General features: G+C 48.7%; 1 protein-coding gene across 1 annotated transcript; it reads left to right on the top strand.

Annotated features, from left to right (window-relative positions):
- The first annotated feature begins 2,616 nt into the window (after positions 1 to 2,616).
- LOC141162591 (nuclear factor 7, brain-like) lies at positions 2,617 to 11,742 on the top strand. The gene is made up of 9 exons (XM_073648849.1): positions 2,617 to 2,967; positions 4,391 to 4,465; positions 7,613 to 7,749; positions 8,259 to 8,723; positions 8,803 to 8,898; positions 8,997 to 9,230; positions 9,323 to 9,345; positions 9,426 to 9,556; positions 10,996 to 11,742. The coding sequence occupies exons 1-9, from the start codon at positions 2,763 to 2,765 to the stop codon at positions 11,532 to 11,534; spliced, it is 1,905 nt and encodes a 634-aa protein (XP_073504950.1). The 5' UTR covers positions 2,617 to 2,762; the 3' UTR covers positions 11,535 to 11,742.
- The last annotated feature ends 1,023 nt before the right edge of the window (positions 11,743 to 12,765 follow it).

Below are 12,765 nucleotides of genomic sequence, written 5' to 3'. Positions count from 1 at the left end.
TGCACAACACAACTGATGGTCCCAACCCCATTTATAAGGCAAGAAATCCCACTTATTAAACCTGACAGGGCACACCTGTGAAGTGAAGACCATTTCCGGTGACTACCTCTTGAAGCTCATCAAGAGAATGCCAAGAGTGTGCAAAGCAGTCATCAAAGCAAATGGTGGCTACTGTGAAGAACCTAGAATATAAGACATATTTTCAGTTGTTTCACACTTTTTTGTTAAGTACAGTACAGACCAAAAGTTTGGACACACCTTCCCATTTAAAGATTTTTCTGTATTTTCATTACTTTGAAAATTGTACATTCACACTGAAAGCATCAAAACTATGAATTATCACATGTGGAATTATATACTTAACAAAAAAGTGTGAAACAACTGAAAATATGTCTTATATTCTAGGTTCTTCAAAGTAGCCACCTTTTGCTTTGATGACTACTTTGCACACTCTTGGCATTCTCTTGATGAGCTTCAAGAGGTAGTCACCGGAAATGGTTTTCACTTCACAGGTGTGCCCTGTCAGGTTTAATAAGTGGGATTTCTTGCCTTATAAATGGGGTGGGGCCCATCAGTTGTGTTGTGCAGAAATCAGGTGGATACACAGAATAGACTGTTAGCTGCTTTTTTCTCGCCATAATACAAATTCTAAGTAAAGAAAAACGAGTGGCCATCATTACTTTAAGAAATGAAGGTCAGTCAGTGCGAAAAATTGGGAAAACTTTGAAAGTGTCCCCAAGTGCAGTTTCAAAAACTATCAAGCGCTACAAAGAAACTGGCTCACATGAGGACCGCCCCAGGAAAGTAAGACCAAGAGTCACCTCTGCTTCTGAGGATAAGTTTATCTGAGTCACCAGCCTCAGAAATCGCAGGTTAACAGCAGCTCAGATTAGAGACCAGGTCAATGCCACACAGAGTTCTAGCAGCAGACACATCTCTACAACAACTGTTAAGAGGAGACTTTGTGCAGCAGGCCTTCATGGTAAAATAGCTGCTAGGAAACCACTGCTAAGGACAGGCAACAAGCAGAAGAGACTTGTTTGGGCTAAAGAACACAAGGAATGGACATTAGACCAGTGGAAATCTGTGCTTTGGTCTGATGAGTCCAAATTTGAAATCTTTGGTTCCAACCACCGTGTCTTTGTGCGACGCAGAAAAGGTGAACGAATGGACTCTACATGTCTGGTTCCCACCGTGAAGCATGGAGGAGGAGGTGTGATGGTGTGGGGGTGCTTTGCTGGTGACACTGTTGGGGATTTATTCAAAATTGAAGGCATACTGAACCAGCATGGCTACCACAGCATCTTGCAGCGGCATGCTATTCCATCCGGTTTGCGTTTAGTAGGACCATCATTTATTTTTCAACAGGACAATAACTCCAAACACACCTCCAGGCTGTGTAAGGGCTATTTGACCAAGAAGGAGAGTGATGGGGTGCTACGCCAGATGACCTGGCCTCCACAGTCACCAGACCTGAACCCAATCGAGATGATTTGGGGTGAGCTGGACCGCAGAGTGAAGGCAAAAGGGCCAACAAGTGCTAAGCATCTCTGGGAACTCCTTCAAGATTGTTGGAAGACCATTTCCGGTGACGACCTTTTGAAGCTCATCAAGAGAATGCCAAGAGTGTGCAAAGCAGTCATCAAAGCAAAAGGTGGCTACTTTGAAGAACCTAGAATATAAGACATATTTTCAGTTGTTTCACACTTTTTTGTTAAGTATATAATTCCACATGTGGTAATTCATAGTTTTGATGCCTTCAGTGTGAATGTACAATTTTCATAGTCATGAAAATACAGAAAAATCTTTAAAGGAGAAGGTGTGTCCAAACTTTTGGTCTGTACTGTACGTCCTGTGACATCACGTGCCACAATAGTCGACATAAATTAGAGAGGCTGCGCCCGTGCTTATCCTCGGTCAATACCGTGTTTGACCAGCAGGATAAGGGGGAGCAAGAGGGCTGCAAGGTCTGACCAAGTGTTTTTCGTGACAGCTGCGAAAACGCTTCAAAAACGCATCGTGTGAACTTGACCTATGCCCCAGTGAAAAGCCTCAGGCACAGACACACAACAGCTGATCGGAAGCCAGTAGCGGATCAGCACACAGTCTGCTGTGACTGTGCTGCCTCTGTACCAGTAAGCCAGCGCTGCTCTCGGAGGAGCAGTGCCATAACGATCAGTAGTGAAGCCGCATTGTGAAGGAGCTGCACTTCACACGGCCAATGAGCCCTGCAGCCGGGTAACGAATGAAACGCTCACCTCCCTGTAAGGAGCGTGGACGAGATACAGGAGCAGATAGGCGCAATGTGAAGGAGCTGCTTTACAAATGAGAAGTGAGGTAGATGGGTGGGTAGGCGGGCCCACCGGAGGATTCTCCGGTTATCCGGTGGGCCAGTCCAACCCTGTATATGTATGTGTGTATGTAAAAAATAAAACCATGCTGCTTTGCAGTGTAAGTCTACGTGCTGCATGCTTGCCCCTCTCTGCAGCCTATTCCGCCCCCGCCGGTGTACAGTGCCCTCTGCTGGTTGCACAAGCCTCTACCACGTGCAGGGCTGGAGGCCGCCATTGCATTGTCCTACAGACCGGAAGTGGCGGTAGCTGCATGGGGACGGCGCATGCGCTGTTAGCAGTGAAGGGGACGGCGCATGCGCTGTTAGCTGTGAAGAAACCGGCGCAGTCCAGCCTCGTTGTTCAGGTCCCCGCTCCTGTGTGTGTGAGGTAACGGTGTCCAGGTCGCTCCCGCTCTCCGGTCCCGCAGCTATGGCCTCCGCAGTGCAGCCCGATGTCTCCTCAGAGCTGGAGAAGAAAGACACCCAGGAGGAGGCGGACAACCCCGACGAGCCCATGGACGAGGAGGACGACGAGAACGACGAGGGCGGAGATGGAGACGACGGGGACGTGGAGGAGGATGTGATCGTGCAGATCGGAGCCAGCTACTCGTGCAAGAGGCAGGACGGCTCCTTCCGTGAGTGATAGGCCCGATCCCTATATACTGTATATACCGTGAGTGATAGGCCCGATCCCTATATACCCCTATATACTATATATACCGTGAGTGATAGGCCCGATCCGTGTATACCCCTATATACTGTATATACCGTGAGTGATAGGCCCGATCCCTATATACTATATATACTGTGAGTGATAGGCCCGATCCCTATATACCCCTATATACTGTATATACCGTGAGTGATAGGCCCGATCCCTATATACCCCTATATACTATATATACCGTGAGTGATAGGCCCGATCTGTGTATACCCCTATATACTGTATATACCGTGAGTGATAGGCCCGATCCCTATATACCGTGTATACCCCTATATACTATATATACTGTGAGTGATAGGCCCGATCCCTATATACTATATATACTGTGAGTGATAGGCCCGATCCCTATATACCGTGTATACCCCTATATACTGTGAGTGATAGGCCCGATCCCTATATACTATATATATACTGTGAGTGATAGGCCCGATCCCTATATACTATATATATACTGTGAGTGATAGGCCCGATCCCTATATACTATATATATACTGTGAGTGATAGGCCCGATCCCTATATACTATATATATACTGTGAGTGATAGGCCCGATCCCTATATACTATATATATACTGTGAGTGATAGGCCCGATCCCTATATACTATATATATACTGTGAGTGATAGGCCCGATCCCTATATACTATATATATACTGTGAGTGATAGGCCCGATCCCTATATACTATATATATACTGTGAGTGATAGGCCCGATCCCTATGTATACACTGGACAGCTCCTACCGATAGTGATAGGCCCCATCCCTGTATACTGTACATACCACTATATACATGGGTGATCGTGCATCTTCGCTGTTACACATCTATACACACAGCCGCCATGGTCCAGGCTGTGGCTGCCTCCGGCCCCTCGGCCCTCTGTACGGGGGATGTGCGGCTTCAGATCTGTCAGACGCCATCGCTACTTCTGCTGTTTCTCCTGGAGGAAGCAGCGCGGCCGCCACAACATTGTTTTTCCTGTTAAAGTGTCCAACCCCAATATAGGCGGTGGGCTCAGCCATCATGAGGGGCCGAGTCCTGTATGAGTGCAGACTGTGTTCCCACAGCAACCAATCACAGCCCGGCTTTCATTTTCCCTCTGCCGTGTAAGCGCTGACTGTCCTGTGTCTCCTTCCTGTCAGTCAGTGTTTCTCCACATGGGGGCAGTACACGCCTGCTGTCTGATGGTGCAGGATGTGAGGGTGTCGCGGTGTTGAGCCTCCTCCCCTGACGCCCCGGCATCGGCACCGCTGGGTACATGTGACACAGAGCACGCGGCCGGTGTACACGCTGTATCTGCGGCTAGCTGTGCTCTCTCATCCCATCTTCTTCTTTTTTCCAGATGACGCGGAGGTGCTGAAGACCCGGATGAATAAGCAGGCGGGCCGTGAGGAGTTCTTCGTCCATTACGTCGGCTGTAAGTCCTTGAGGTTTATCGTCTGTGTCCGATCGTTGGAGCCGGGAATGACAGGACATCAGGTCATTGGTGCCCCCCCTCCAATGTGGACATCCGGTCCCTGAGCTCCCCGCAGGCCTGGCTCCTCTTGAGGGGGGGTGGCTCCCCCCAGGCCTGGCTCCTCTTGAGGGGGGGTGGCTCCCCGCCGGCCTGGCTCCTCTTGAGGGGGGGTGGCTCCCCGCCGGCCTGGCTCCTCTTGAGGGGGGGTGGGGGCTCCCCGCCGGCCTGGCTCCTCCTGGTGGGGGGGGGGGGGGGGGGGGCTCCCCGCCGGCCTGGCTCCTCCTGGTGGGGGGGGCTCCCCGCGGGCCTGGCTCCTCCTGAGGGGGGGTGCTCCTCCTGGTGGGGGGGGGGGGGGGGGGGCTCCCCGCCGGCCTGGCTCCTCCTGAGGCCCCCCGCGGGACTGGCTCCTCCTGAGGGGCTTCCCCTGCAAAACAACGCACCAAATCTGCAACGTCTGCACAAGCCCGAGGGCTTGTTCACACATTGCAGGTTTGGTGCTTTCATGCCATGCAGATTTGCTAGCAAAACCTGAAGCAATCCTCGTGCTAGGAGAGTGAATGAGAAGCCTGAAGTGTCGTCATGCACACGTTGCTTATTTTCTGACTTGCAGATTTGATGCAGAAGATAATCTGCCGCTTGTCCATACTCTGTGCAGTTTTGCCGCGTTTTCCACCAATGACTTCACTCAAATCAGTCAAAAGGGGCAATACGTGCGTTTTTATAGCTGCGTTTTTCCCGCCAAGAGCTGCAGAAATTCCTGCGTCCAACTATACAATGTGTGTACATGGCCTAAAAGCTTCCCATTCCTACCACAACTCCGCTCCTACTGCAGTACCGAGCACGGCCACAACACGGCATGAGGAGCCGCAGTACCGGGTGCGGCCACTACGCGGTGCGAGGCGCTGAGCCGCAGTACTGGGTGCGGCCACTACGTGGTGCGAGGCGCTGAGCCGCAGTACCGGGTGCGGCCACTACGCGGTGTATGGAGCTGTTCTTTATCAGCTCTGAATAGAGGGGTGGTGGGTGTCAAACCTCCACCGTTTTGATATTGATGACCTGTCCTAAGTATAAGCCATGAATATTTCAATCCTGGACAGCCCCTTTTAAGGGACGTGCTGGTGGCAGTTCAGGAGCGTTCTGGCAGCCAAATTGTTCTAACTTTGCTACTAATCGGCGGAGGAAAGCGGCGCCCACCCTCCTGTCCTTCAAAGATAACAATTTACAGGTGTCAGTACCTAATGTGCCAAAATCACAGTAAAGAGGTTATTCCCAAAAAACACAAGTTATCCCCCTCCAGGATCCTATCCAGATCACTGGGGTCTGGCCCCTGGGACCCTCCTGATCCTAAAGAACAGGGTTCTAGATCTCTACTGTTGCAGCCCCGTCCTACACGTAGCAGAGACGCACGCTCAACCTCCGCTCCAGTCATTTTCTATAGGACGGACACATAGTGAAGCTCAGTACTCGGCCGTCCTATAGACGGTTAATGAAGCGGGCCCCTGCTCATCTCTGACTGCCCGTATTCGGGTCTCCACTCGAATCACTTCTGGGGCTTGAATGTGGCTTCTCTATCATTGTTTGTGAGGATTGGGGAAATGCTCGGATGGATGGGTAGCCGACTGCCATGATGTTGGAGGAGATGGTGTTTGGTCAGAGCGAGCTCATCTGCCGGACCCTTAGCTTCTCTAGGAGATCCTCAGCTGTCAGAGGAGTGATGACGGGGTTTCATCTCCCCATAGAAAGCACATGTGAAGACCCGGGGTCTTCTGTGGGTGTAATACTACTTAGAAAACACAGGGTGAGGGTAAAACAGCGCGGCAATACTTTATTGAACCGCAAAACAGGCAATAAACACATAAAACAATTCTAGCGAACACCCAACATGGTGTAAAATTACACAGTCCTCACCCTTTGCTGGCCCGATGGGAATAGAGCAACTGCGACTTTAGGACTTCCAGGACCAACTATCTCAACCAGTGGCCCCCCACAGAGAGAAGGTGACGGCAAGCTTAGGAAGCTAGCAGTCCATCAAGGTACAAGGCCAGGAGACCCAAGGGTCCCACCCTGGTCTCTCCGAGAGTTTACATGGGGCCAGATGACCGACTGGTCCCAATCTGGTTTCTCCGAATGTCTCCACGGGTTCCAGGTGACTTCGTCGTCCCAACCTGGTCTCCCCAACTGTATCCATGGGCTCTCTGATGGTCAGTGGAGCAGATCCGTATCTTTCCAGTCAGGGCCATATACCCTGAGGCTGGAATCATGTAGAATCCAAATCTGTGTCTTTGGTTAAAGCCATGCTTCCAAGCTGATGGTCTGAAGAGAGTCTGATGTTTGATTCTCCCTGTGACGTCTCTTTCTAAACTCTGTTTAACATCTGACTGCTACAGAAGCACATGTCCCTTAAAATAGTTACAGTTGTCCATTCAAGGACACATTCACAGGTAAGGAGTTAGGGAAGGCATTACTCACAGGGCTCATTGTTTGAGCTAATCTATTTACATAGTTGGTATAGGAGGGGGCTCTTGTAAATAATCGTCTAGCTAGCTTAGTATAATATGTCATTAGCATCAAACATCCGTTTTCAAAACGAAGAGAAGTCAACATTCAGTTTTCTACAAATTTACAGTAAGTGCAGTCGGACTGTGGAACGCCGACCACAAGAGGTAATAATGGCCGACACGATAACAGCTTTCAAAAAAGGGCTGGACGATTTCCTCGATACACATAACATTGTGGGTTACAGTTAAATTAGACTAAATATTACACCTGTAGTAGTACATTTACTGTGGATGGACCTAGGTCTTTATTCAACATACTTTACTGTGTTACAAATACATATGACCTTCTTGACCAGCCACAGAAATACACATACATTTACAAGTTAACACAGTGATAATAGTGTATTTCTCTTGGCTTAACAAATCTAATCATCTGGCTGATTGAGATTATAAGCTGTATCGCGTCACAGCACATGAATGAACCGCACATCCATGTGTATGGGGGGGAATCCGGGAAAGATTGCCGACAGCCATCAGCTGTCTTGTGTAAGTGTCGAGCAGAGGACGTTCGTTCCTCCGCCTGCTCACCTGAGCTCGCTTGTTTCCGCAGTGAACCGTCGCCAAAACGAATGGGTGGAAAAAACCCGATTGGTGATCCCCAAACCAGTGAAAGAGGAGCCAGAAGTGACCGAAGACGGAAAAGCTTCCTTGAAACGGAAAAACGATAATGACACACCTGACGCAAAGGTAAGGTGGCGTTACGGTGGTCTCCCGGGCTTCTCCGTACGTTGGTGGATTGGAGCTCAGCTCTTGTACGCAGCGGATTTCTCAGAGATCTGAGGTCACGTCTGTTGTCCTCTGAGCCGGGCTCTTCAGGACGCTCTTATGTCATGCTTGTCCGGCACATGGCGGCGGATGTTCTCGTCCTTTCTGTAGTAAGGATTCACCCCTCTACGTCTCCCTCATCACAAGCTCCATGCAGTCACTGCACAGAATGCAGATTTATTATTTTTTAGACCTGTTGTCTTTTTTGCCTCTGATTTGTGAACATCCCACTCTCCTGTGCCTTCGAGGCTGTTCAGTTTGGGTTAGACCGTGGATCACGGATGTGTGAATCTGCCCGACACATCTCTGCCATCACGCTTGTTGCCGTCTATAATTTGTACAGTTCTCCCCTTTTCTGATTTATGACACCACCATTATTAAGGTTCTACCCCAGGATGACTCCTGCCTTACTTTTTTTTTTATTTCTTTAGAAAGTAAAAGTTGATGCCGAAAATGATTCCTCAACCAATTCGGTGATGGCGTCCGGGGACTTTGCTGAAGAACTGACCTGCCTCCTGTGCAGCGAGCTGTTCAAGGATCCCGTCATGGTGGATTGCGGCCATAACTTCTGCCGAAACTGCATCGATAAGGCCTGGGACGGGCAGGAATCCTTCACCTGCCCAGACTGCAAGGAAGTCATCACCGACCAGAGGTACACCACCAACCGAGCCCTGGCCAACCTGGTGAAGAAGTCCGTGGGTACCAGCGCCACCTCCCTGACCCCTTCGAAGCTGAACGGGAAGCCGAAACTGGCAGAGAACTGTCCTGAGCACGACGAGCGTCTGAAGCTGTACTGCAAGGACGACGGCACACTGAGCTGCGTCATCTGCCGCGACTCGCTCAAACACGCCAGTCACAACTTCCTGCCCATCCTGGACGCTGTCGGGGTGTACAGGGTAAGTGCTGAGGAAACCCTCGATACTGACGGCCGCAGATAGGACATTTACCTAATCACTAGCATTACATCACCCGCAGACCGAGCTGTCGGCCATCGTGGCCCCATTAGAAGAAGCCCAGAAGGTGACGGAGCAGCTGACCGACCAGCAGAAGGAGAAGGTGGAGCAGCACAAGGTGAGCGACAGCGCAGAGAAGCAGAATGTACGTGTCTCCCGCCGACGTCCTGAGTGATTCTCGTCGTTTCCCCCCCCCCCCCCCCCCCCCCACATCAGAGCAATGTCTCCGAGTCCCGACTCCACATTGTGTCAGAGTTCGAGACGCTGCGCACGTTCTTAAGGGAGCAAGAGGAGAAGCTTCTGGAAAACCTGAAGGAACAAGGCGAGAACCTTCTGAAGGAGATGGAGGCCAATATGATGAAGATGCAGGAGAGCCAGGACAACATTAAGCAGACCATCACCATGGCCAACGAGCGGGCGGACGACACCGACTCCATCTCATTCCTCACGGTAAGTGCCGCCGTCCGGTGAGTCTCATGGCGCCGGCTGCTTGGCTCTCGTTTCTGTTTTCCTAATCCCCGCTCTTTCTTTTCTTTCTGCAGGGCATCAAGTCGTTCATTGAGAAGTAAGTGTGCGGCGTATTTTCTGTGACTGATGTGTGATTTCTGCTCCGGGTCGTGCTAATCTGTACACCGCAATGTCCAGGTGCCAGGAGCAGCAGAAGGATGTGATGGTGGCTGGGAACACGCTTCTCTCCAAGGACCTGTGTCATGGGACGTTCAAGGGTCCCATCCAGTACGCCACATGGAAGCTGATGAAATCCTCCATTCTGCCGTGTAAGTGCCGACCCTCGGGGTCACCAGTACTTTCCCTATAGGATAATGGCGGCACAGCCTCCCGTCTAACACAGAGGTCTCGCGTTTTACTTCTCTGTATTATCGCGACGCCTCAATGTCGGTAATGATATCCGCATCGCCTACACAATGCTTGGGATAGACACCAATCTGCCGTAACATTAACCTTTTCAGATGCGTAAATGTTATCTCTATTTTTCTTTTATTGAGGGAGGTCCGGCCTGTAAAGGGAATTTGTCATCAAAAAATGATCTATTGTTTAAATCAGGTTTTTGCATTTACAAGTATTTTTAAACATTTTTTGCCAATTTTTTTTTTTTATTTATATCACAACATTTATTAAAAAAAAAAATAAAACTATTTTTGAAATTTTTCACACTGGCCATCAGGGCTTTTTTTTTTAGCCCAGTTTCCTGTCTTTTCATGAAGTTTTCAGCAGGCTCATTATCGTCAGAGACAGGATTACAATGACAGGTGACACAGCTGATAAAGGATCCACCGATCATAACAGTCGACGTCACAGCTCACCTCCTCCCCTGCCGTTCACAACCACCTTTGCACACGCTTATTAGATGCTTCACGACACAATGGGGTCGGAGTCTGATCATTGCTTCTAATGTTCATGTAATTTTCATTAAATAATCGGAAGTTGGAGTCTAAAGCGACCTCAGTGGTTGGGGTTAAAATGGCAAGATTTCTAATTTTTATCCTTAAGAGACTGCGATATGGAAAAATAAATTGCTAACAAAAAAAAACACATTTAACACAAAAACCGGATTTAATCAGTAGCTCATTTCTTTTTCTGATGACACATTTTATTTAATATGGTAACTGCACTTGAGACAAATATTCAGTTTTGTGCCCCATCCTATACAATTTCACCTCTCAAACTATTTATATGCACATGTATATCTTTCAAAGACAAGTCCAGTAATTCCTTTACATGGTCAATCCTTTCCTCCACTGCTGAGAAATCAAGTGTTTTAATTGATATGCACATGAGGCTGTAGAGCTATTGTCATTCCAGCTCTATTCCCTGCCCAGCAACATAAAGACATACAGGATGCTGAATACAGTACCAGAACCATCAACAGTACATGAATTCAGCACCAGAACCACCATCAGTACATGAATTCAGCACCAGAACCACCATCAGTACATGAATTCAGCACCAGAACCAGTGCTACAATTCACACGAGAGATGAGAAAGTCATAGCTTGCACCATTGGACTCCGCCTGGCGGATAGAGTTGTGCCAAATTACACAAACTGCGCGCTGATAAAACGCAAACTGCAGTCCCAGCCACTATACCTGGGTCGATCTTTCTTGTCGTCATGTGAATTTATCTTTTCTTAGACTGATAATTTACAAACTAAAATGTATTTTCTTTTTTTCCTCCATTGATCACGGTTTCTGTTTAGACTTGTCCCCTATGATGCTGGACCCGTCCACTGCGCACCCCAACCTCATGCTGTCTGATGCCTTGACCAGTGTGAAGTATGGAGACAACAAGCTCTCGCTCCCCGATAACCCCAAACGCTTCAGCCAGTGCATCCTGGTCCTGGGGTCTCAGGGCTTCGATTCTGGCCGCCATTACTGGGAGGTGGAAGTGGGAGAGAAGACGGCCTGGGATGTGGGCATGGCTAGCGAGTCCAGCAACCGCAAGGGAAAGATCAAGCTGAACCCCAAGAATGGCTACTGGGCCATCTGGCTGAGGAATGGTGATGCCTACAAGGCTCTGGAGTCGCCCTCCAGGACCCTGATCCTGAGCGCCAAGCCCAAGAGAATCGGGGTGTACATAGATTACGAGGGCGGTCAGATCTCCTTCTACAACGCCGATGACATGTCTGCCATCTACACGTTCAGGGCCACGTTCACAGAGAAGCTGTATCCGTACCTGTCCCCGTTCCTGCACGACTCCGGACGTAACTCGGAACCCCTGCGTCTTGTCCACAGCTGAGCGTTAAAGGTGGTCTCGCTGGACCAGAGGTGGTCATTGCATTCCCACGTTTGTTTTAGTTCGGTCAGGTTCTCCGCTCACGTTGGCGGTTACATTTCTTGTCAGATGTAAATGTTAGTAGATTCGTGCTTCTGTGATTTTACATTAGTTTTTTACATTTCTTCTGTTTTTGTTTTATTGGTTTCAAATTAAAGAAATGACTTCTGAACTTGGCTCCTTCATTATTTTTATTTAATATTTTTCCAGCAAATTTTCCCCATGATATTTTAACGACACAGTAAAACGTAGTCTTTTTAACCGATTCAACTTGTCAAAACTGCTCCCAGGACTGGATGGGGGGACTTGTAAGCCAATTAGAGCGTGTCTGGCCATTACAAGTGATCTCTGGAAGTTGTCACATCCTTCCCCATTTCTTCTCCTTCCATCACCTTCAGAGCTGACTTGATCTTATCCCTTTGACAGGTATCATTGTCACAGTGTAATCTGGGTTTCTCACCTCTTTTCTGACCGGTGTTATATCCATGAGAAGACTCCTAAACGACTTCTCCCCAGATATCGCAGCTGACTGTCTCGTCTAATATTGCACCAAAATGTTCTCTCTTTGAAACCATTGAAAGTAACATGAATGTTCCTGCTAAGATATTTATTAGATTAAAACTTCCTCGCGGCCTGTGTAGCTTTAATTAACACCTTCATGACAGATGACGTATATTTACGTCATTGGCTGTGTCCCTGCCTTTGATGCGGGCTCACACGCTGAGCCCGCATCTTTCCCAGCTCAGCCTCTAAAAGTCGCGGGTGGATCCGAGATCTAGTTCAATCACTGAAAGAAGCATTTAACATGGGCAGACAGGAAGCGCATCATTGAATGTGCTGTGAATTAGTATTTTATCACACTAGAAACCCACATGACATTCTTTTGTAAGGTTAAATGTATTGATATTAGACCTGCTGTGAAACTGCCATTACCGGAGCCGAGGGATTTTTGAGTCTGCAGGATTAATAAGAGCAGGACGGCCAGGAGCTGACGGGGAGTGGGATGAGATGCTGAGTGCTGTGCAGAAATAAGCTGAACAGAGCTGACTGGTATGTTAAGAGTTAACACTCCTGGTGGTCGAACATCTTGGAAACCAGCTGAACACTATGTAAGATAAAAGCTCTCGCAGTGGAAGAATGACAACAGATGAAACAAAAAAAAAAAAAAAAAGCAAGTCAATTGCAAACTTGCTTA

Source organism: Phyllobates terribilis, unplaced genomic scaffold (genome assembly GCF_046119375.1).
Source record: "Phyllobates terribilis strain yellow unplaced genomic scaffold, ASM4611937v1 Scaffold_9__5_contigs__length_417890890, whole genome shotgun sequence".
Lineage (NCBI taxonomy): Eukaryota > Metazoa > Chordata > Amphibia > Anura > Dendrobatidae > Phyllobates > Phyllobates terribilis.
The sequence above is the reverse complement of the archived record's forward strand: the minus strand, read 5'-3'. Positions and strand labels throughout refer to the sequence as shown.